Raw genomic sequence first — 23,818 nt, forward strand, 5'->3', positions numbered from 1 at the left:
GAATTCTTGAATTTTCGTTTTGATTTGGATGATTGATAAGTTTGATTGGCTAAATTTTCTCCCATATTTGATGATGATGATAATTTTTTATTATTTTTATTATTCACCATTTTTATCGTTATATTGTTTATTCGATTTTCATTAGATTTAATCATTGTTGTTGTAAATGATGTTGAAGATTCTGTCGTTGTTGTTGTTGTTGTTGATGATGATGATGAAAACTTTATCCGATAATTTTTCTCTAATGGTCGGCCATTGCTTATTTTCGCCATCAATGCTAATATGATGATAATGTCAAAAATCAAAAACTGCATTGGCAGACATATTCAAGCATTTATTTTGAATCGGAAATCATGTTTTTATATTTGATTTTTTTTTTCGAAAAAAACTAATGTTTATTAATTTACAAAACAAAATACAATGAAATTAAATTAATTTTTAATTTTTATTTTTACATTCTTTTCGATTTGGCTTTCATTTGATTTCGTTTGGGCGTAATATTAGATTTGTTAATTGTTGGACTTTTAGATTTATTTCGAAATGTTTTTATTTGTTCTTGATTTTTATGTTCATCATCCATTATTTTTCTTGATGATGATGATGATGATGTTAATGAAGATGTTAATGAAGATGATGATAATTTTGATGATGGTATTGATGATTTTGATGATGATAATGTTGATGACTTTATTCCTGATTTTGATAAACCAGATGTAACACCATTAAGTACATATTTAGCACGTTTTTCTGCTACTGGATAAAGACTTTTACGTGCATACTGTATATCGTTAAATATTTCCTCTAAATCATATGGATTTGCCAGACAAATTGCAATGAAAATTATAATTATCAAAAATATTATTATAGCTAAAATAGTATCAATAATGACCATGATTTCAACTTGAATATTAATTTAAAAAAAAATTGAATGAAATTTTTAGGAATTTTTGTTGTTGTTGTTGTTGTTATAAATATTACTTACATAATAATGAACCTTGTCTAAAAATTGTCGGATAATTATCATATCGTAAAATTTCTTCCAATTGAAAAATATTTAGATATTTTGATTTTTTATGTAATACATAAACATATTTATAATCGAATATATATAAAAATTGACCATGAAAGAATGATTGAATGATAAACAATTCAACTGGATACATATCATTTGGACATTCATCTAGTGCATCCATTATTTGAAAAATATTATCATAGTTTCGATGACAAACAAATGCTGATGATTGTCGTTTCCATTCACCTTCATCATATTGTTGACGATTTTCATTATCGATATTGTTGGTTTCATTTAATTGTTTTGAATTTAAGAAAAAATCTCCATCAATAATATGTTCAGCAACTCTACTCAATTGATTAAGAGTTACTAAACGTGCACGTAATGGTTCTAGCTGTTCATTAAATGATTGTTCGAAAAAAATGGTAAAATTATATTTTGATGATGATGCAAATCTTATTCGATCCTCCTCATCAAATGAATTCATTGAATGTAGTTTATAAAAACCATCAGATTCTCGTAAATTAATTGCTTGAAACAAATGAATCTCATAATAGTGATGATAGAAAGCGAATACCCAAACATAATATTCTCCTAGTTCTTCATCTTTAGTTGTTATTGTTGATGTACTTGAATTTGAATATTTATCATTACTAGGAAAATTTCGTTCATCATAATCATCAACAGAATCATAGGCAAGACTTGTAGTCAATGAAAACATTATCGTTTCGGTTTTTTCTTCGTTCGATTTTTCAACTGTATCTAAAATCGAATTCAATGCTGGCCATCGTTTTGATAATGGAATAGATTGATAAGCATCCAAATTTAAAGTTTTAATTATTCCACGTGAATCGTATGGATAATCACGAATTTCATGTACCATTCGTTGATTATCGACAACGTATATTATATCCATTTCTTCATCAATATTCTCTTCATCATGATTTTTATTTGAAAATTTTTTCGCATACATACTTTTCTGTTTACGAAGTGTTTGTGGAGCTGTACCAATCATCATAATGTTTAATTTTTGTTGATAAAAAGTAAATTTTTCATATGAATTTAATTCATAATCAAGATTGACAAATTGTTGATCATAAGATTGGACAATGTTCATTGATTGTAGAATGGCTATGAAAGCGAAAAATAATATCACCATTTCAACATTCTACGAATTCGATCGCAAAATCAAACTTGTCGTGGTCATTTTGTTCTAAAAAAAATTTAATTTAATTTTCGAAAAAAAGAATAATTTACAAACATTATTTGTTCAAATTTTTACAAATTAAAATTCGAATTTTTTTTTCATCATATAAATTGAATAATAGAATTTTTTTTTGTCAAACAACTTTCAATGTATTAATTGGATATCGAAAAAAAAATCCTAGCAGCACATGCATGTGTGTGTGTTTTTGATAAGATTCGATCTTGGTTTTATTCCTTCTTTTTTTCACATCGTTCAAAACGTATCGAGGTAGCAGCCAATTGTACCAGACGATTTGTTTTCTATACCCAAATATAACACAAAATTGGTCGGAAAAAAAGACGAACCAATTACATTTTCTTTTCTTTTTTTTAAATCGTTTTTGATTTTGTCTTTGTTGAAAAATATTTTTCTGTTGATTTGATTCATCTATTTTGTTGGCCAATTGTTTCATTAGACAATCCTTCAAAGAAATACGAACAAGAAAAAAAAATGTTGATACATCATTTACATCGAACAGGACGATCATTAGGTCGCCGGTCATTGTCGATCCTATTACAACAACAACAACAATTAATTTCAAATCGATCTATACATAATAATCGAATCTTTACACAATCATCATCAATTTTCCAAAATGTACAACGACAAACGGACAATGTTCAAATTGGCCATCAACATAAACGATCTTTGGCTACGGCGGTTACGAGTAAGTTTTGTTTTTTGGCAGGCTACATAAATATTTCCTTTTGATTTCAATTTTTTTTACTGAATGAAATGATTTAATGATTATTTTTAATAAGTTCCAAAATAACTTGTTTGATTGTGTTTTATTCTAAAAATATTAACAATGAATTATTAGCCGAAATAATCTTGGGTACACCTGTGTTCAATGACATGGCAGAGAAAGTGAGTTACAGTTAAAAAAAAAATATATATAGAGTAATGAAAAGCATGCGCGACATATTGATTCAAAAAAGAAAGAAAGAAATAAGTTTATAGACAAATTTTCCCAAGTTTTTTTCTATTATAGGGGTTTCACACTAGCAGCAATGTGAATGAAATATTTCAAATGCAATATTTCACTACATTTCAGCCTTATGGACTGAAATATTGCATTTGAAATATTTCATTCACATTGCTGCTAGTGTGAAACCCCTATTATCAAAATGCAAAATGTACTTATCAATTAACATTTGTTATTTATCAGGAAAAAAAAGAATGATAAATATTCCATTTGTTTTAAATCAAATATTCAAATATTTTTTTTCAATAAAAATGTTGATTTATGTTTTTGATTACTAGAAATGGATTATCTAAATTATTCCATGACTGATGATGGAATACTTATCATACGATTGGATGAACCAAATTCCAAAGTCAATAGTCTTGGTGAAGGATTAATGAATGATGCGGTCAAATTATTTAATGAAATTTTTCGAGGTGGAATAACAACTAGAGGAATTGTATTGATGTCAGCTAAAACAGATTGTTTTGTTGCTGGTGCTGATATCAAAATGTTGGAAAAAGTTAAATCACAGGCCGAAGCCGAAGAACTTGTACGTAAAGGACATGAATTTTTCAATCAATTAGAAGAAAGTCCGATACCTATTGTGGCAGCCATTCAAGGAACTTGTATGGGCGGTGGATTAGAATTGGCACTTGCATGTCATTATCGTATTGCTGTCAATAATAGTAAAACTGTATTTTCATTACCTGAAGTCATGTTGGGCTTGTTGCCCGGTGGTGGTGGAACACAACGTGTACCACGGTTGATTAACGTACCTGATGCTCTACAAATGATGTTAATGGCTAAAAACATCAAGCCAAAAAAAGCCAAATCACAAGGCCTGATCGATATGTTGGTCGATCCATTAGGCCCAGGAGCCGATTCACCTGATAAACTCACATTGGCTTATCTGGAAGAAGTTGCCACTGGAATTTGTCGACAATTAGCTAACAAAGAGATGAAAATTGAACGCAAAAGACCATTACAAGAACGTAAGTCTTTATTTATTTTTTTTTAACTTTAGCGATTCTATAAATCTTTTTCATAGGTCTATTTCGTGAAGCAATGAAAGTCGGATTTCTTCGTGATAAAGTATTGGGCAAAGCTCGTGAAATGGTCATGAAGCAAACAAAAGGACTTTATCCGGCACCATTGAAAATAATCGAATGTGTTGATGCAGCTTTGACAAAACCATTAGATGAAGGACTTCGATTCGAAGCAAAATGTTTTGCTGAACTAACACAAACAACACATAGTAAGGCTTTGATTGGATTGTTTTTCGGTCAAACCTTATGTAAAAAGAATCGTTTTGGTGCACCACAAAAACCAGCCAATACAGTAGCCGTTTTGGGAGCTGGTTTAATGGGTGCTGGCATTGCTCAAGTCACTGCTGATAAAGGTATTACCACTATATTGAAAGATACGTCTGAACAAGGTTTGCTTCGTGGTCAGCAGCAAATTATGCAAGCATGGGATACAAAATATAAACGTAAACAAATTGATTTGCTTACACGTGAAATTTGGATGTCGAAATTGATTCCTACATTGGATTATGATCAATTCAAGAAAGTCGATTTGGTCATTGAAGCTGTGTTTGAAGATCTTAAGGTCAAACACAAAGTCATCCAAGAAGTCGAAGCAGTTACCCGTGATGATTGTGTGTTTGCATCGAACACATCAGCTCTTCCTATTACAGATATTGCCAAGGGAAGTAAACGACCTGAACAGGTGATTGGCATGCATTATTTTTCTCCTGTAGACAAAATGCAACTATTAGAGGTCATTACGACTGATAAGACTTCCAAGGAAACTGTAGCCAAAGCCATTGATTTGGGTTTGAAACAAAAAAAGGTTGTCATCACTGTTAAAGATTGTCCCGGATTTTACACTGTTCGATGTTTGGGTCCAGTCATGTCAGAATTTTTATTATTATTGCAAGAAGGTGTTTCACCTAAAGAATTAGATGAAATTACAGCTAATTTCGGTTTCCCAGTTGGTGGTGCTACATTGACCGATGAAGTTGGTATTGATGTTGCCGCTCATGTTGCTTCATATTTATCATCAGTCTTCCCTGAACGTATGTCCGGTGGTGATCCTCGTTTGATCCAGGAACTTGTTGCTAAAGGTTTCTTGGGCCGTAAAGCAGGCAAAGGATTGTACATTTATGATACTAAAAAAAGTAAAGGAAAAGGTCGTGAAATGAATCCTGGAGCATTGGAAGTGATCAAAAAATTCAGTGTTGAACCGAAATTAAAGTATGTATAACTTTTGTCATCAAAAGAAATTATCAAATAACTTACTCTCATTTGAAATTTACAGATGTACACAAGACGACTATCAACAACGTTTGGCTTTCCGTTTCACTAATGAAGCCATAATGTGCCTTCAAGAAGGCATCCTCGATAATCCGGTATATTGATCACTCTTTTTAATTATGATTGCATCTATAATTGTATTTTCTATTATTAACAGCTTGAAGGTGATATTGGAGCCGTATTCGGTTTGGGTTTCCCTCCATTCCATGGTGGACCATTCCGTTTCACTGATACATATGGCGCCCAACGTGTTGTCGATGTTGGATATCGTTTTACTGAAATCTATGGCCCACAATATAAACCATGTCAATTATTGTTGGATCATGCCAAGAATGGTACCAAATTTCATAAACCCAATGTTTAAACAGGCAAATGAAACACTGATGAGGACTGCCGTTTTTCACCGAATGCAAAACGAAATGAGTGAATCAATAAATGATTCGAATCGGCAAATTATTAGCAATTTATTGTTCTTATTATGATAAGGTTAAATTTTTAAAAAAATATTAAATTATTTTTTTCATTCAAAGATATTTGTTTCTTTATCAAAACTTGTTAATGATGATTTTAGTATTGAATGTACTGATTCTTTGGGAGAATGTCCAAATTGTGTTAAGGTTGCGACAAGATAGAGTGAATTGAACAATTGAAGTAAATTTAAAATTAACATGGTCATTGCTGCTCCGCATGATCCCATTATAATGATTCCTAATGGCAAACCACCAGTAGATTTCCATAATTTATATAATGAATTTTTATATTTTAATTTAATGATTTTTGGAGAACATCGAAGTACGCTGGATATAGGACGAAGTTGACCCAAACATTGACCATGATTATGATTGTCAAACATAGTGATACAATAATAATGGCCCATAGTTGGTCCATAATCAAATAAGGCTAAATAAGTAGCTTTCGCTTCATGTTTGCCTGGATTGATTGGCATTAGCTGGCTAAGTCGAAGCCAATCAAAGTTTTGTTTGTATTTAGATTCAATTTCAAAAACACCTACCCATTCGGGAAATCGATCCGAATCGAATAAAAATACTTGACCACCGATCACTTTTTTGATTCCATCTGGAATGATACCTTGTTTAGCTATCAATAATAAACTTGTATTATGCATAGTTGCCGTAAAACGATTATCCAGGAATGGTCCTGATTCCCAATATTGCATTGTATCAGTTAGATTCAAAACAAAATTATGATAAAGATAATACATTGGTGGATCGACAAACATTGTTAAACCTGGTAAGGCAATTAGATGATCACGCATTCGATCATCAATCAATGGCATTGTAAAAGCAATTGGAATATCCTGACGTAAATTGGGAAACAATTCATTCAATGAAACAGGATTATCTGTTGAAGAGAGATAATTTCCATCAATCGTTAAATGCCATACTTTATCATGACGAAATGCAAATATCAATTCGTTTGCCAATTGTATGACAAAATCTACACGATTTTCCCAGCAAACATAATTATTTTGGCTATAATCATCAAATGAATCTGTTACGGAAACACAGATTGCGATCATGGTGAACAACGATCGTAACATTTTTTTCATTCAAACTCTGTTTCTTTTCATTTTTTTGAAATCTGGTTTTATGTTTTTTTCATCACTTCTAATTTGATTTAATTTTACAAAAATATTGAATAATTCGAAAATATGAACAAAAACAAATTAACAAAAATTACAAAAATTGGTGTTTCGTGAGATTGAGCAATTATAGAGCAATACCGAATAGTTCAGCAAGTTTTTCTACTGACTCATCATAACTTTGAAAAACCATATTTCATAATCAATTTTTTTTCCAAATAATAACCATATGTTATTTGAAAAGTGCTATTGCAATTTCATGACTTGCCCAAAAAAGAATTCATTTCAATGATGGAATTTCATTTAAATGACCAACAACAACAACAACAGAATTTCAAAATGACCAAATTTATCATATGAAATGATTTATTTACTTGGATATTGACAATGGCGCCAATTTCATCAACAACAGCCCAATATTAACATTTTATGAACATAATATAATTTGGTTGTTGTTGTTGTTGTTATAAACATGAATTATCTGTTAGATATGTGCGCGCCTCGCCCATTTTATTATTTGATCCATTCTGATGATCATCATCAACCACAATAAATAAACTCAAGTCAACGACATCATCATCATTAAAAATTAAATGAATGGAGCAAGTTACAGCATCATTGAACAGTCAACAAAAAATCAACCAAATAGAAAAAATGATTCCAAAACACGCATGTGTTTTTTTTCATATTGAATCCTGGATTTATATAGATTTTTTTTTTGTTGTATGTTTGTTTCTGGAAATATTTGATTTTTTCATTAAAAAAATGATAATATAGTGATGATGATGATGGTAATGTAAAATGTGTTTAATGTGTGGATTGGTCAAACTCAAAATATTTAGATCAATCATAGTGTTTAGAATCGAAAAAAAAATTCCTGAATCTAAATTCTCATTCATCAAATTCGACAAAGATTTTAAGCCAAACCAAAAAATAAAAAGAAGAAAAGTAAGATACAATATTTTCCATTTTAATGCTGGTAGAAAATTTCAATAATCCTATTCAAATGAAATTGGAATGCTACTAGCATCTTATTTTTTTTCCAATTCTTTTCCGGATTCAGGAAAACCTGAGATAACCAACAACATAACACATCATCATAATATAAACAACAACAAACTTTTCTTTCGGTTTTTATTCTTTTCCTGAATCTATAGAAAGAGAAAAAGAAAAAGATGAAAACTGAGAAGTCGCTGCCCAGAATTTTATTTCTAATATATTTTTTTCCAATGTTTGAGTAAGATTATTATTATTATTTCGGGTTTGTTGGCCAGCTAGCATCGGATTCTCGCATGCACAAAATTCATCCGAACCAATCAACAACAAACAAACCAAACCAAAAAAAAAAAAAAAAGAAAAAAGAAAAAAGTATATTCAGGCACCATAAACACACATGCACCAAATAAAAACAAACTAAACACAGACGTTTTGAGTCATCGGAACACACACACACACACACACATACATTTACGCCAAATATATTTCTTTTCTTTTTGGTTCATTCATTCTTTTTTGAGTAAATTTCCCATTTGTAACACCAAATACTCATCAAATGTAATGAGACAAACACTGGATTTATGTTATTCCATCATCATCATCATCGTTGGAACAACAACATGTATGGATCGTCTAATCTAGCATGAATATATAGCCTTTTTCTTTTTTAATCATTTTACATCATATCACACATCATCATCATCATCAAATGATCATTTTTTTTCCAACAAAAAAAAAGGTTTCTAATTTCAGAAAACAAAAAAAAAGAATAGATATTTTTTCTTTCACTGATATATCGATTGCTGATTGATAAATTTTTGACTATAAATAGTGTTGAATGTGTGTATCAATTTGTTTTTCTTAAAAAAACAAAATTCTTAAAAAATTGTTTTTTCTGGTTCAATCTTCAACAATGAATTTATCTTTTGTAACAAAACAGATTTAGTATTTGCTGATTTAGAGGTATGTAAAAAAAATTCAAAATTTTTTGAAATTATCTTTATTTGCTGTTGATGTTCATTGATGGTTCAGTGAGAAAAGAAAAAATATTAGAAACAAAAAACGAAAGAAAATCAATAGAAATAAAAAAAATGATATTTGAAACATTTGATAATCGAGTCGATTTTCTGTAAACCACCTTAATATCATCTGGGAATTCCAAAATTTCTGTTGTTTTGTTTTTGATAAATTTATCTGTCAATAATAATTATAAATAATCGATTATTATCGATTATTTTCAAAAAAAAATCAATTTTATTCATTGACAACAAAAACTCTTCATTTTTTTTTTGTTTGTCATCATAATCATGTCGAATACCCGAAATAAAACATGAAAAAACAAAATTGATTTCAATATCACCAAATCATCCGATCCGTAATTCTTGTTCATCTTTGCATATCATTTTTGTTATCTATCCATCCATCCATCCATCCATCCTACTAACAATTCTTATTTGACGCCCTTTTAACTTGTCTTATTTGAAGGAATCAAAAGAAGAAAAAAATTCTGCGCGTTTATGCTTCACAGAACTTACACATAGGCTTTTTTCCCTATCAACACTGAAAAAAAACCGAACGGATATTATCTTTTATATATGTCGTCCCTAACAACAGAACAAAAAAAAAGAAATCAAATCAATAAGCCAATCCATGACCAACTATCATCATCATCATCAACACCAAAAATTACTCCATTATCAGCCATCATCATCATCATTAACATCAACAACAACAACATCATCATTGAGAATCAATAACCCGAATATAAAAGAAAAAGAAAAAGAAAAGAATTTCTAAATACAAAACAAAACAAAACGGGGAAATACCGAAAAACATCATTGAGTACCGAAATTCAACATCGATAAAATGAATGAATGAATGAAAGAAAGCAAATGCCACACATTATTATTTCGGTCTTATAATTATATACTTTTGTTTATCATCCGCATCATCAACATCAAAGGCGTCATCATCATCATCTATATTCCTCCTCCCACACTCTTTGAATTCTGTTTTTTTTCATCTTCTTCTATTAATTCATTCAATTCAATTTTTATTTTATTCGTTGAAAGTTTTCTTTTATTTCATCATGTAACGTTATTTTTTTTTCTCTCGCTCAATTTCACACTTACATATAGACACACGATACACATAATACACTAACCGATCAATTTATTCAATTCAATGTAATTGAATTCTTGTTTTAGTTGTTTGTTGAATATTCAATTAGTGAATATAGAATATAATATTCTTTTATTATGAGAATAATTTTATTTACCGTTTTTTTTTACCGTATTATTATCATTCTATTTCTATCTTTAGATGTTACTGTAAGAAACAAAAAATAAATGAATAAATTATGTTATCTGTATGATCATGGATATAGCTAAACGATCAGTATCATCTGCATGTCAACAATCTACAAAAACAACAACAACAACAACAAATCATCAACAGCAACCATCAATGTCATCACGTAATTTGTCAGGTATTAATACTGCCGGTTATTCATCATCGGAATTTTCATTTCAAAATTCTTCCGATTCTTATATAACGGATCTAATAGGTCAATCACAATCAAATTCAAGTCCAACTCATCAATATGTAAAACCGCCTGCACCTTTACCACCACCATTAATGTTACAACAACAAAGACAGCAAAAATGTTTATCAAATTTTTTAAATGATACATTTGCCTGTTCAAATACACAATCACCTCAACCACAATCACCAGGACCATCTTCATCATTAGCCGCATCTACATCGATTACTGGATTTAGCAGTACAAGCGGTAGTTGTAGTGCTTCTCTTATGAATGGATTTAATCAGGATATACCAAATCTGACAGAAGTTGCGCCATCTCGATCTCAATGGTATCATGGCCGTTTGGATAGAAAAGAATCAGAAGGTCGATTAATTCGTTGTACATTGCAATCATATTTAATTCGAGAATCGGATCGGAAACCAGGGTCTTATGTACTGTCGTTTCTTGGCCTTACCGGTATCAATCATTTTCGTGTAACTGCTATTTGTGGTGATTACTATTTTGGTGGTAAACAATTTAGCTCTCTTGAAGAATTAGTTGGTTTCTATACAATTTGTTCTGATTTATTGAAAAATGAACGTCTTGTTAATCCAGTTCCACCACCTGAACCGATTCGAAATAAAGATCGTCGTGTGGTTGCTATTCTGCCATATACAAAAATGCATGAAACAGATGAACTTAGCTTTCGAAAAGGCGATATTTTTATTGTTCACAATGAAATGTCTGATCGTTGGCTTTGGTGTACGAATCTCCGGAATCAAGAATCCGGATTAGTATTTGCCGATCTAGTCGAACAAGTGGATGATGACACTGATCCAAACGAAGTGTACGGCTGGTTTCATTCACGAATTACCAAAGAAGAAGCATTCGAAAAATTAGCTCGTTCTGGGCCAGGATCGTTTCTGGTTCGACCTAGCGATAATTCACCAGGAGATTATTCAATATTTTTTCATGTTGATAATTCGGTCCAACGATTCCGTATCGAACGTCATAGCGATAAATATGTGATGGGTGGCCGTATTTTTCCTACACTTGAAGCTGTTATACAACGATATAAAGAGGAACAGATTGTAGAAGGTCATCGACTATTGAAACCAGTAATAAAAGCACCATATGAAACACGATGGTCTGCTAGTCGAGCGGAAGAACTTCGTTCTACCGCCGATAGTATATATGCTACTATTCGTGAATGTCGTGAAATGGCACAATCTTGTCAAGATGGACAGAAACGAGGTTATTTATATAAAAAATCCAATAAATCGAAAAAATGGAAAAATCTTTACTGTGTATTGAATGCTAAAGAGGCAATGCTATATTTTTATGATAGTCCAAAACGTGCACGTCCAAAATCGATTGTTCATCTTTCATATTCGGCTCTTTATATGGTACACGATTCTTTATTTGATCGATCAAATTGTTTCCAATTGGTTGAACGAACTTTACCATGGTAAATATAATTCTATTTTCTCTTTTTTCCATCTGTTCAATTTCCCATTGGTTTGTTTGTTCATCTCACTAATGACATAATGTTTGCTATGTATTTATATTGAATTTTGTTTATTTAGCATTTCTACTATTTATTACCTGAGTGCTTCTGATCAAGACCAAGCACAAGAATGGATGCAAGCTATAAGGCCTCAATGTTCGCCCAATTTATCGACAGTCAATTCGAGAATATTCCGTGCCGTTCATGAAGATCCACATTTTGGGACAGCTGCATTCAATGGTGCTGCAGCAGTTGCAGCTGCTTCAACGGGCATCGTCGATGAATCGGTCAGTCCGACTAGAAAAGTAGGTTCTAGCTTTAATAGTTCACCTGCTGCATCGGCAAGCGGAGCCAAAGGTGTTTCTCGTTTACGTTCATTGTATATAACCATGATTGAGGCACATCGTCTTCCAGTTAAAATTACTCCCCATCCATTTGTTGTGATTTCATTAAATACGGTCAAAGTAGCACAAACTTCAGTCAAATGTCCACCGGATCCAATTTGGGAAGAAGATTTTGTTCTTGAAGACATTCCGGCCGATGTGACCTATTTTAAATTAACTTTGCTAAACAAAGGCAAACGATCGAAAGATTCAGAATCGGCTGAAATTAATATCGAACTTAGCCGTTTTCAATCGGGAGAAGAATTTGAAGAATGGCTTCATTTTTCTGGTCTAACATTACTGACTCGTGATTGGGGATCGGTTCGTGTTCGTGTTCGTTTCGTTAATGAACTTATCATGCCATTAGCTGAATATTCACCACTCAAAGATCTTTTATTGGGTGATGATCTTGAAGTTATTGCCATGTGTGAAAAACTTTGCTATCATGATCGTTCCACATTAGCCGCAGCTTTGCTGAAAATATCTCGCTATCAAAGACGCGAATGTCATCTTATTCAGGCTTTATTGGAACGAGAAATTCAACTTGAAACGGATGTTTCGTGTTTATTTCGACCAAATTCTTTGACAACAACATTGATCGATCAATACATGAAAGCGACATGTCAGGATTTTCTTGTCAAATCTTTAACCGATCCGATTAACAAAGTTTTCGATTCTAAGGTTCGATTAAAACATGAAATTTACAATCAAAATTTACCTAGTTTTATTTTATGAATTCATTAGGCATCATGTGAATTGAATCCGGCTAAGCTTGATTCTCCAAGTGAAGCTTGTTCAAATGCTGAAAACTTGCTTAATATTTTGGACGAAATTGTTGAAGTGATATTTTCAAATGCTCACCACTGTCCACCAACTGTTCGATACATTTGTGCATCGATCAAAAGAGCTGTCAGTCTAAAATGGCCAAACGATCAATTAGTTCGAACACGCGCTGTTTCAGCATTTATTTTTCTTAGGCTTATCTGTCCGGCAATATTGAATCCTCGACATTTTGGTCTCATATCTGGTATGTTTTTTCCGATCAAATCATTGTATTCAAATTTCAATTGATTAATCGCGTCCATAGAAATGCCATCGGAAACAGCATTACGAACACTGATTTTGGTGGCTAAATCATTACAAAATCTTGCTAATCTTGTTGAATTTGGAACAAAGGTTTGTATGGAATATAAAAATTTTGAATTTTTTCCTATTTAACTTCTTGCTAAATTATTAACTTTATTTCTGTGTTAACGATAATTTGTATTTTCTTTTTTCATTACTGAATGCTTACCAATCGATTATTAAATTGCTCAGAGCATTTTCATAACGCCTGATCGATTCGAACCGCCTCCGCCTCCTAATGTTAAACGGGTAAAAAAAACATAATGACTAAATAATATTTTCCCAAAAAAATGATGATTTTTTTCCTGTTTGCTTGAAAACATTTATTTGTTCTATTCGATTAAATTAATTTTTTTTAATATGAAAATTTTAACGATTTTTTTTAAATTCATATTTTTTTCCAGGAACCTTGGATGGAAGTAGTGAATCCATTTATATTAAAAAATAAATCTCGTATGATCAAATATATTGATGAACTGGCATCATCATCATATTGTTCTAGTAATAATAATAATAATAATAATGGTGGTATTGATCAAATGGAACCAGATTTGATAATCAAATGTCAACCAGATCGTGAATTGGCTACCATACATTCGATATGCGAAACACATCTGTCACAGATTCAAATACAGGCACATAATAATGTAAGTTGATTGAATTTACATAATTTTATCATAATCGAATCTGTGTTCATTTTAATATATTTTTGTAGGCAACATTAAAAAAATTGGCCACTGTCATCGAAATGTTGACCGCCCATAAACATAAATATATGGACATGATTTAGAGAAAAAACAAACCAAAGAATAAAATTGTCATCATATGTAAAACTCGATATTTATGACCAACCAATGGACTTACAAACCAATCCCAAAAAAATAATAAATGAAAATCCTTGGATATTTTTTTTAAAAATTACTTTTATAAATTACATTTACATTTTATCTTAATGCCAATAAACACACAATATTTGTCCAAACCCTTTTTTAAGAATTTTTTAATTAATCATTCTCTCTTTTTTCACTTGTTGTTGTTGTTTTATTATTACAGCGCTTCCTTCTTTTTTTTGTCTCTTTTGTATCATTCAAACATTCATTCATTTTTGTTATTCATTTTATTATCAAATAATATTTTATTTCAATTGATTTAAAAAAATTAAAGCATTAAAATTATGAATCAATATATCCATGAATGTTTTTTTCTTTTGGTTGCATTTCACGATTCCATAGAATCATTGTCTTGTTCATCATCATCATCATCAATTTTATCATTATCACCATCATCATCGAGTTGTTGATTTTCATCTGGTTTTTCTGTGAGTGGAAAAAATTCTTCATTTGGATATAATTCTTTGAAGATTTTTTCAGCTTCAGCAACTGCATTTTCATAATTAAATTCGTTGATAGGCATTGATATAAATTTAATATTTGTAGGCATATCTTCATTGTTATTATCATAAATTTCTGAACAATAATTATAATAAACAGATAAAAGTATCTTTCCTTGTAATTCAAATGGTAAATCACTGGTTTGTGTTTCTCTATCCAAGGAGAGAAGCTTTTTAATCACTGGTTCAAGCACTTGTTTAGGGGTTCGATCAGAAGAAGAATCGCACCAAAAATATTGTAGATAAAAATGTCGAGGACAGACTCGACTAGAATAATCGGTTTCGAAACAATACACTGAGCTGTCAAGACCGGTAAATTTAGGTGGCAAATGAATAAAGCTCAAGTCACCTAGTTCATTCTCAGGATCGATAGCTTTGATTGATTTGGTATTCAATATAATTGCACGTGCCAATATTTTCTGCTCTTTAAGTTGAATCGGTTGTATGTCCACAAATCGATAATCAGTGATTAAATTATCACATTCAATTAGAGATCGATTAACCATTATGGATTTGCATTGTTTTTTCGAATGTTCATCCTTTTTATCAATGATAATGCCGTGAATCGAAACCCCAAGGCAGTATAAACCTCCCCAAACAGCACCATAACGACAAAATGCTTGGATTATATCTTCAGAACCATACAATGGAAATAAAAATGGTCGATCACAAAAACGTCCAAATGACCGAAGAAAAAAATGGATTTTGTTCAACGCATTTTCCGTTTGAATCTGCTGCGATTGCATAAGTAATGTATTGGTGATAAATTCTTGTAATTTATCCGTCAACGTTTGTGTCTTAAGAAATTCGGAGAATGGTCTGTCCGAGAATTCACGATACCAATCACCATGTCGTTCAAGGCGATAACATTTTTCCAAAAATGACATAAGATATCGTTTTTCAATCGGAGAAATAATGTTCGATATGAATATATCATTTCGTGTACAGGGCACTTCGACAATTTCCATTTTAACATCTTCACTATTATTACTTTTCCTCATTTTATCATCGGTTTGAGGAACTGTCATTGCTGTCAATAATCGTGATATTTTCTTGAATTCGATATACCGAGTTACTGTTGAATCGATCAGCAATTTCACAAGTTTTTCATTTGCAATCAGAAACTTTTAACAAAGATTAAAAATGATTAGATTTTAAATTATTAAAATATTTTGCAAACATACCCGAGGACAAAGATCAAAGGTAAACATATTGTCTAATCGGTGAATCAAAGGATGACCATCTTTAAATTCTTCCAATAATTGGCATGCTTCATCATATGTCTGAACGTTTTGAAGTTTTTGTATGCATTGACTCATGAATTCATCCAAGAATTCTGTTGTACATTTTGTTTTAAAAAGATGTTCGAAAAATTTTTTATATTGAACTAGATCATCAAATAAAAAGAAATCGATTTCGACATTCGAAAATGGATTCGTTCGATTCATCGCGATGAAATGATCTTTGGTAGAAGAATCCAATGGTGGTATTTCGTCATCTTTGCTTTGCTCCAATGTCGATGATTGTAGCGTTCGACATCTGATCATCCAAAGTAAAAGATCGGTAAATTTCATCGAACGCCATTCTTTACCGTAATGTTTTTCGCAATCAAGATGCAAAACTTTTTTACCGATTCGTGCAAATGCAGCTGATAATAATGATGATATAAAATCTGTTCCAGTCAAAACAACCTCATAATGTTGATCAAATTCATTTTTATTATTCATTTTTTTCTTATTAATTGATTACGATTTTAAATAAATTCTAAAACTAGAAATTATATAAAAATAATCTGGAACAAAAAAACAAACTCAACAATAACAAGAATCGGCAATAAACATATGTTGATGAGCATCACGATATTGATGAACGGACTTGAAAAAAAATCGGCGGCTAATTTAAATCTTTCATGATAGAATTTATTTGTCTGCATTTAGCCAAAAAAAAAATCTTTAAATTTAATTTCTTTATACATTGAATGGAAGATAAATGATGATATCAATATTATATAATGGTTATATTCAATATCTTGCTAGACAAAATACATTCCCATAAATATGATGGTTGAATGAATGATGTAATTAAAAGAAACAAACATTCGTCCAACTGACTAAAGCAAATTCGTAAGCTATATGTGATTGTCTTTGTTTTCAAAGAAAAAGAAAAAAGTTTAAGTAACAGATGAAAATGATGACGATTGATGATAATGATAATGATGACTGCGATGATGATTGTCGTTTGTGCTCAATCAAGTGAGAATGCAATCCAGAAAGAGTTATTGCAATTGTCATCGGAAACCTGAAAATATTTTTTCTTTTTTGTTGAGTTTGCAGCCAATTTTTTTTCTCAAATACAAATATAAATGACAAGCATTATTGATGTGTCTGTGTGTGTGTATGTTGTGCAAAAGCAAATTCTAAATCTTTTCGTAAACTTTGTTGATTGGTTCAAAATAAAAATGCATTCGAATCATTTTTTTCTGGTTTAGATTGGAATGTAAATGTAAACAATATAAACAAAACATGATTTTGTTTGTCGTTTTTTTTTGAAAATAAATATCGAATTTATCTTGTTCATTGTATTGATGATGATAAATAATACTTTTGTTTATTTGTTTTAGAAAAATTGTTGTTGATGATGATGATGATGATCGATCGATCGATCATTTGGATAATCAACAAGTATACCGCCAAATCTTTGAAAATCGGATTTTTAGTTTCGGTGATGACTAATGATTTTAGCAGATAGGGAGAAAGAAAGAGAGAAAAAATTCACGCCCAATAATCAAATAATGTATTTGATAGTAGAAGCAGGAATATAGAACGAAACAAAACAAACATTTTTTTGAATGAAAAAAAAATGAAAACCAGTGGTAGTAGTTCATTAAATAATCCAATACAGAATCGTTATCATCTTATTCATTCAAAAAAAAGGTAGTAGTAGCAGTTATTATCTTTTCAATAATGATTATAAAACTTTAAAAGTTGTGATATTTGGGTGAGAAGTTAAGTTAAGGGGAGGGAGGGTCACACAAACCTAACTTAAGTAAGTAAGTAAGTGTGTGTTGAATACAATGTTCGCGCCATGTATTTATTCATTTTTTACTTACACTGAGAGAAAAGTGTGGTTTGCACACGCCAATTTTTGAGGTTTGCACGCCAATCGCTAACACATTTACATGCTTTTTTGATGGCGTGCATACCTCAATGTTGGCGTTATTACGGCATCCAAAATGGACTTTTTCTCAGTGTATAAACAACCATTCTCGTTGTGGTATGTATGGGCCCTAGCATATTTTAGTATCTATCTCTGTGTGTAATGTATAACAAAATAACGAATATTCTTAGTTTCAAAGCTAACCATTAACTTAAAACTAAAATCTATTGATAGTGATTTGAAATAGAATGAAATATAATGAAAAAATCTTAAACACATTGAAAACTTTCTCTCCCTCTTTTGTAATAATAAAAGTTGAATCAACCAACAGGTATATCTGATAAAAACAAGTTACCTGTGTGTGTGTGTGTGTGTGTGTGAATTGGACATTAAATTGGCATCTGGTTTGAAATGCCCGATGGCATTTCGTGTGTTTGTGTATGTTTTTTTTCTAATATTTTTTTGGTTGATGTGTTGATGAACAGCGAGAGTTTTGCACCCACCTTCTCAATGGATTTTTTTTGTTGTTGTGATCAACTGAATCGACAACCAACGAACAGCGACGACCCTGTTGCTCAGTGAGGATGTGAATGATGATGATGATGATGAAAGAAAAAAAATAACGAAAAGAGAAGGCCACCAACAGGATCGGTTTGTTGTTGTTACTAGCATTGGTCGTTGTTCTTTGTGAATGAGAACATACAACAACAACAACAACGAAAATTGAAGATGCTATTTGGTTTGCCATGGATGATGATGTTGATGATGATGATGATGATAATGGTCAGACAGGTAGTTTTGAAATTCAACATTTTTTTTTGTTATACACACATCAAGCAAGCAAGCAAGGTGAGCACACACAAACAAAATCAACCGAAATGAACAAAGAAAATACTCACCAAAGTTTTCTTCTCAGCTTGAAACACAATACAATTGATTCTTTGCTGATCAAATGAAAAAAAATGGTAAAATAATCATTACAAAATTATGAATCAAATGTTCTTTGTTGTGTTAATGGATTGTAGTAAATATGGTGTTCAATGAAATTTCATCATCATCACCATGGATCCATTTTGGATCCAACATTCTTCTGTGTGTGTGTGATGTGTGTTTGTATGATTTGTTTTAGTGCAATTTTACCTTGATTGATTCAACATGATTTTTTACTTCTTCATTTATAATAATTCTTCCGTATATGAATTAACCTGTGTGTGTTCAAAAATTTTTTTTTGATTATTACCATACTCGGATTTGAGTTTTGTTTGCCATATTTATACATGATATATTTCAAATTTTCATGTTTGGAAAAAAAACACCACCACCACATATCTTTATTCAATTTTCATTTCGTTGTTGTTGCTGTTTTTGATTATTTTATCATCAAATGTGTTGAATTTCAATAATCAACATATACATATCACAAGTTTGATAGAATTGAATACCAACGCAAAACAAACAAAAAAAAAATTTATATACAGTGCGGATGTTTTTCATTGTGAGACAAAAAAAAACTAATCGAATCGAACAAAACAAAACATTCGAATCTATTTCTACCAAAATATATCATCCATAATCAAATCACTGTGTCTATATGTGTGTGTGAACTATTTCAATCTAATCGATACAATGAATGAACATTGAAAAAAATTACCATCATTTCAAAGTAAGTTTTGTTTTTTTGTGTATTGGATTGTACCTGTCACTTGTAACACCATGAATTTAATCAACAACAACAACAACAAAAAATGACTCATCATTACCAACTTTGAATTAAGTCTACTTTTTTCTTCACCTGTTGCTACTTGTCTGTAGAAAAATTTTGAATAATTTAATTTTATTTTTATCATTCTACAATTTATGTCTAACAGAAAAGAAAAGAAAATTTTTGCAGACTTGGCCGACAACTTGTAAAATGACAGTGACAAAAAAAGACAATTATTTTTTTTACATAACCTAATGATAATGATGCTAAACACATTAAAATAAATAAATGAATGAATGAATGAAGGTAAAGAGTGAGAAAATGTTAATGTCCATTGATGATGGCCAAGCTGCTATATGGTCATCCTTTTTTTTTTTTTTGTTGGTTGATTTATATCGTGAAAATTTGTCATTTTTTTTGTCCATAAAAAATATAATGATAATGATGATGAGGATGATGATGAAAAGCCTTATCCATTAAAATTTTTTCATTTTCCAAGAAACAATCTCATCACGATTAAATATATAAAAACCTATATTCTTTGTTCTGGTTCGTTTACCTCATTCGTTCATTCATTCATTCATTCACTATTTACAATCGTTACTATCCCCCCTCAAAACAAAAAAATTATTATTATTATTTTTAACCAGAAATATCTGTATGATTTTTTTTCTGATGTTGTTGGAGTAACAATATATATTTTTATGTAATGATGATTAAATTGTCTCTGGCAAACAAACAAACAAACAAACAAACAAGCAAACAAAACAGCAACAACAACAAAATCCTCATTATCCGTGGATTTAGTGTGTGTGTGATGATGATAATCACCCAGAACAACTTGACTAAGTAAATCTTCAATGAATTAATTGAATGAATTGAATGAATGTAGCTTTTACAATCTCTCATATTTGCTGTTTTGTTTTTGAGGGGATTCATAATATCATCAATCTAAGAAATATAAATGTTTTTTTTCCTATGAAAATTGTCATTTTATTTTTTGGAGACCATCGTGTATCGTTATATCAAAAATTTTTCTGGTTAACATTTGAAAATTTTTCCCATTTTGTTTATCCGGTTTTTGATATTATTATTATTTTTTTTCATTTGAAATATTTAAATTCTTTGAAATTATTAAAAGGTAAGCTTTTCATAATGATGATGGTAATTTTGAAAAACTAAACACAATATAATTGACTATGTTGTTCAATTTTTTTTGTCTTATTTCTTTCATCTTTCAATCAATGGATGTTTTTATCTTATTATTATTATTATTATCATTTTTTCTTTTTTTTTCCTTAAGAAAATATTACTCCTTTTCTTTCATATTAAATATTAATGATGATGATGATGATGAATTCTCATAAATAATAATAATAATAATAATACTTTTATTTTGTATCCGCAACGGTTGTTTTCTCTCTCTCTCTCTCTCTCTCTTGCATTCTTTCAGATGGGTAGAAGATGAAGAAAAATTATGAATGAATAATAGTTTTTTTTTGCAAACATTTATGATCAATATATCTATCTATCTATTATACAACATTCTTCATTCATTTCTGTTGTTGTTGTTGTTGGAAAAAAATTGTATCTGTTTTCATATATATCTTTTGCCTGTTATACATCAAAAAAATGATTATCAAGAAAACAGGGTTTAATTTCGTGTTGACCAGTTGTATTATTATTATTATTATTATTTCCTTTGACCTTGAAAGGTTATAATTAATATTTTGAACATCATGTTTTTTTTTCTTCTTCTATAGTTTGGTGGATGTTTATTTACAAGTAACAATAGTGATGTGTGTGTGTGTGTGCTTGGAGGAAATGAAAAAACATCATCATCATCATATCTATTTTAACACCTTCTTCATTTTTGTTGTTGTTGTTGTCTATTTCCACCCCCACACACACATTGAAATTATCATTATATATTAGGTTATATTCGTGCTGACAATCAAAGGGACATGAGGGAAAAATGAAATGTAATAAAGTATCATTGATATAATCATTTCTAGGTAAAGATGATGAGATTTGGACTATGATGATTATAAAAATGATAATAATAATGATAATGATGGCAAAAGAAAGATATGTTCAGTACTGTTTTTTATTACCTTTTTTGCTTTGATTTTTTCCTGTTGATTTGAACATTCGAAATTCTTGAAGAAAAATTTTGTTTTTTTTCCATTCAAAATGTTATTATTATAATGTTATCTCAATATAAAATCATTTTTTATTAAACATTAACAAAACAAAAAAAAACTCGACAGCTGTTTATGTAGCTTTTGCTTCAACGTTTATATCATTCTCTGTTTTGTGTGATTTTGTTGTTTTCAATTATTTCGTTTTCCTGGCCTAAATTACTTTGAAATGTTGGGAGATGAGAAAAAAATATAATCAAATCATCATGAATCTTTTACCCATTTGATTTTCTTTTTTTTCATTATTATTACTGTTTCATTTTCATCAATGAAAATGTTGAGAATTTTTTTTTATATATTGAAAGAATTCGGTAAAATTCAGTTTTCTTTGTCTTCAATAGTCTTTGGATTGAATAGACAATGTGTGATTGTGCTGATATCACCCTGACATGGTCATCGATCAAGCGAATAATTGTCAAATAAAAAAAAATAAAGAAGAATTTTTCCATTGAATTGAATGATTAATTGGTTTTTTTTTATATTTCTTCCATACTTTTTTATCCGTTTAAATAGCTTTTCAAATACCTTTGAGAATATCATTCAGGTATTCATTACTTTACTTCGGAATTTCTATAGAATAATGAAAAAGATTTTTTTTTCACATTGAAAAAAAAATCAATGATTGCTACAATGAATTTCAATTCAGAAAATTCTTTATTGATTCATTGCAATTAAATGATAATTCTTGAATTTTTTGTTTCTCGTTTCTCTTGATCATTTTTATATAGAAATTCATTCAGAAGGCTTTATAAAGATATGATTAATGTTTTTTCTCTTGGATTTCCTATTTTTTAAGCCAGAAAAAGCCAGAATCGATGTTGTAGTTGTTGTTGACAGAGTTTTTAAAGTTAAAAAAATAATTGATGATAATGATGTTTATATGGGAAAAAAACATTTATCATCTTTGTCTTCTCATCATCATCATCATCATTTATTTATGATAAAAAATGATACCAATCGAAAGTGTTGATCGCAAGTTACCCCGAACAAAATTCCAATGGTTTTTTCTTCTGTTCCTCAAACAATCTTGATCATTTATAAATATGTTTTATTGTTGAAACTTTATATCCCCATTTTGCATTGATTTTTTTTCCATAAAGAAAAAATTCTTCAAATGCGTAGGTGTATCTTTGATTCTTTGATTATTCTACTACTAGGGTTTCCTCATTCCACATAATAAATTATATATATTTGGTGACAATTACAAATCTTTTGTGTATGTAATGCATGCAATATAAAATTATATCACATCAAACCCAAATACATGATTCTGAGAATAACTTTTTTTTAACCCCATTGGTAAGACCTGTATAATATAATATTTTTACATTTTTTATCAGCCAGCCAGAATGTAGACAGTAATATTTTTATCATCAATTTTTTCTGTTTTGCTCTGTCGAGATGTTTGCCAAATGAAAAAACTATAGTCTTTTTGTTTGTTTGTTTGTTTGGTTTTTTTTAAATTCTTTACTATTTCTTTCGTTATCTTGTGATGGTCGACCTAAATATTTTCATTTGCAACAGAAGTTTGTTATTCATATCATCATCATTCTAATTAGAAACCATGTTTCTTTTTTTTTGTTTTGTTTTGTTTTTATTCACTTTTTTCAGATTCCTTGTTGAAAGAAAATGTCTTTCTTTTTCTTTTTTTTTGTATAAAAAGTTTTCTTTTTTTCTTTTGGCGAATGTAG

At 30.1% G+C, this 23,818-nt stretch overlaps 5 protein-coding genes across 7 annotated transcripts; 2 read left to right on the top strand and 3 right to left on the bottom strand.

Moving 5' to 3' along the window:
• Positions 1 to 319: 319 nt before the first annotated feature.
• On the bottom strand, positions 320 to 2,355 carry LOC113799390 (uncharacterized). Its single transcript, XM_027350008.2, has 2 exons — positions 983 to 2,355; positions 320 to 900 (listed from the first exon to the last, which is right to left on the bottom strand). The coding sequence occupies exons 1-2, from the start codon at positions 2,169 to 2,171 to the stop codon at positions 452 to 454; spliced, it is 1,638 nt and encodes a 545-aa protein (XP_027205809.2). The 5' UTR covers positions 2,172 to 2,355; the 3' UTR covers positions 320 to 451.
• Positions 2,356 to 2,503: 148 nt separating this feature from the next.
• Mtpalpha (monolysocardiolipin acyltransferase Mtpalpha) lies at positions 2,504 to 6,069 on the top strand. Its single transcript, XM_027350117.2, has 5 exons — positions 2,504 to 2,925; positions 3,522 to 4,217; positions 4,274 to 5,480; positions 5,545 to 5,635; positions 5,698 to 6,069. The coding sequence occupies exons 1-5, from the start codon at positions 2,709 to 2,711 to the stop codon at positions 5,902 to 5,904; spliced, it is 2,418 nt and encodes an 805-aa protein (XP_027205918.2). The 5' UTR covers positions 2,504 to 2,708; the 3' UTR covers positions 5,905 to 6,069.
• LOC113799516 (uncharacterized) lies at positions 5,980 to 7,702 on the bottom strand. The gene has a single exon (XM_027350159.2). It carries the CDS (start codon positions 7,108 to 7,110, stop codon positions 6,061 to 6,063), a length of 1,050 nt encoding a protein of 349 aa, XP_027205960.2. The 5' UTR covers positions 7,111 to 7,702; the 3' UTR covers positions 5,980 to 6,060.
• A 1,263-nt stretch (positions 7,703 to 8,965) lies between these two features.
• On the top strand, positions 8,966 to 14,563 carry vap (RAS p21 protein activator vap). 3 transcript variants are annotated; one of them, XM_027350111.2, is made up of 9 exons: positions 8,966 to 9,102; positions 10,462 to 10,627; positions 10,706 to 12,131; positions 12,250 to 13,234; positions 13,298 to 13,580; positions 13,641 to 13,729; positions 13,871 to 13,927; positions 14,083 to 14,325; positions 14,394 to 14,563. In XM_027350111.2, the coding sequence occupies exons 2-9, from the start codon at positions 10,510 to 10,512 to the stop codon at positions 14,466 to 14,468; spliced, it is 3,276 nt and encodes a 1,091-aa protein (XP_027205912.2). In that variant the 5' UTR covers positions 8,966 to 9,102; positions 10,462 to 10,509; the 3' UTR covers positions 14,469 to 14,563. The 3 variants fall into 3 exon arrangements, with proteins under 3 accessions (XP_027205912.2, XP_027205910.2, XP_027205911.2); XM_027350109.2 differs by having other exon boundaries at positions 10,462 to 12,131; XM_027350110.2 differs by lacking the exon at positions 13,871 to 13,927 and having other exon boundaries at positions 8,967 to 9,102; positions 10,462 to 12,131.
• A 213-nt stretch (positions 14,564 to 14,776) lies between these two features.
• Positions 14,777 to 17,012, bottom strand: LOC113799494 (rab proteins geranylgeranyltransferase component A 2-like). Its single transcript, XM_027350129.2, has 2 exons — positions 16,253 to 17,012; positions 14,777 to 16,192 (listed from the first exon to the last, which is right to left on the bottom strand). The coding sequence occupies exons 1-2, from the start codon at positions 16,793 to 16,795 to the stop codon at positions 14,897 to 14,899; spliced, it is 1,839 nt and encodes a 612-aa protein (XP_027205930.2). The 5' UTR covers positions 16,796 to 17,012; the 3' UTR covers positions 14,777 to 14,896.
• Between the last annotated feature and the right edge of the window lie 6,806 nt (positions 17,013 to 23,818).

This window comes from Dermatophagoides pteronyssinus, unplaced genomic scaffold (assembly GCF_027571235.1).
Source record: "Dermatophagoides pteronyssinus isolate colony J.1.1.1.1 unplaced genomic scaffold, Derpt_VIB-CSIC_2022.12 sq0007, whole genome shotgun sequence".
NCBI lineage: Eukaryota > Metazoa > Arthropoda > Arachnida > Sarcoptiformes > Pyroglyphidae > Dermatophagoides > Dermatophagoides pteronyssinus.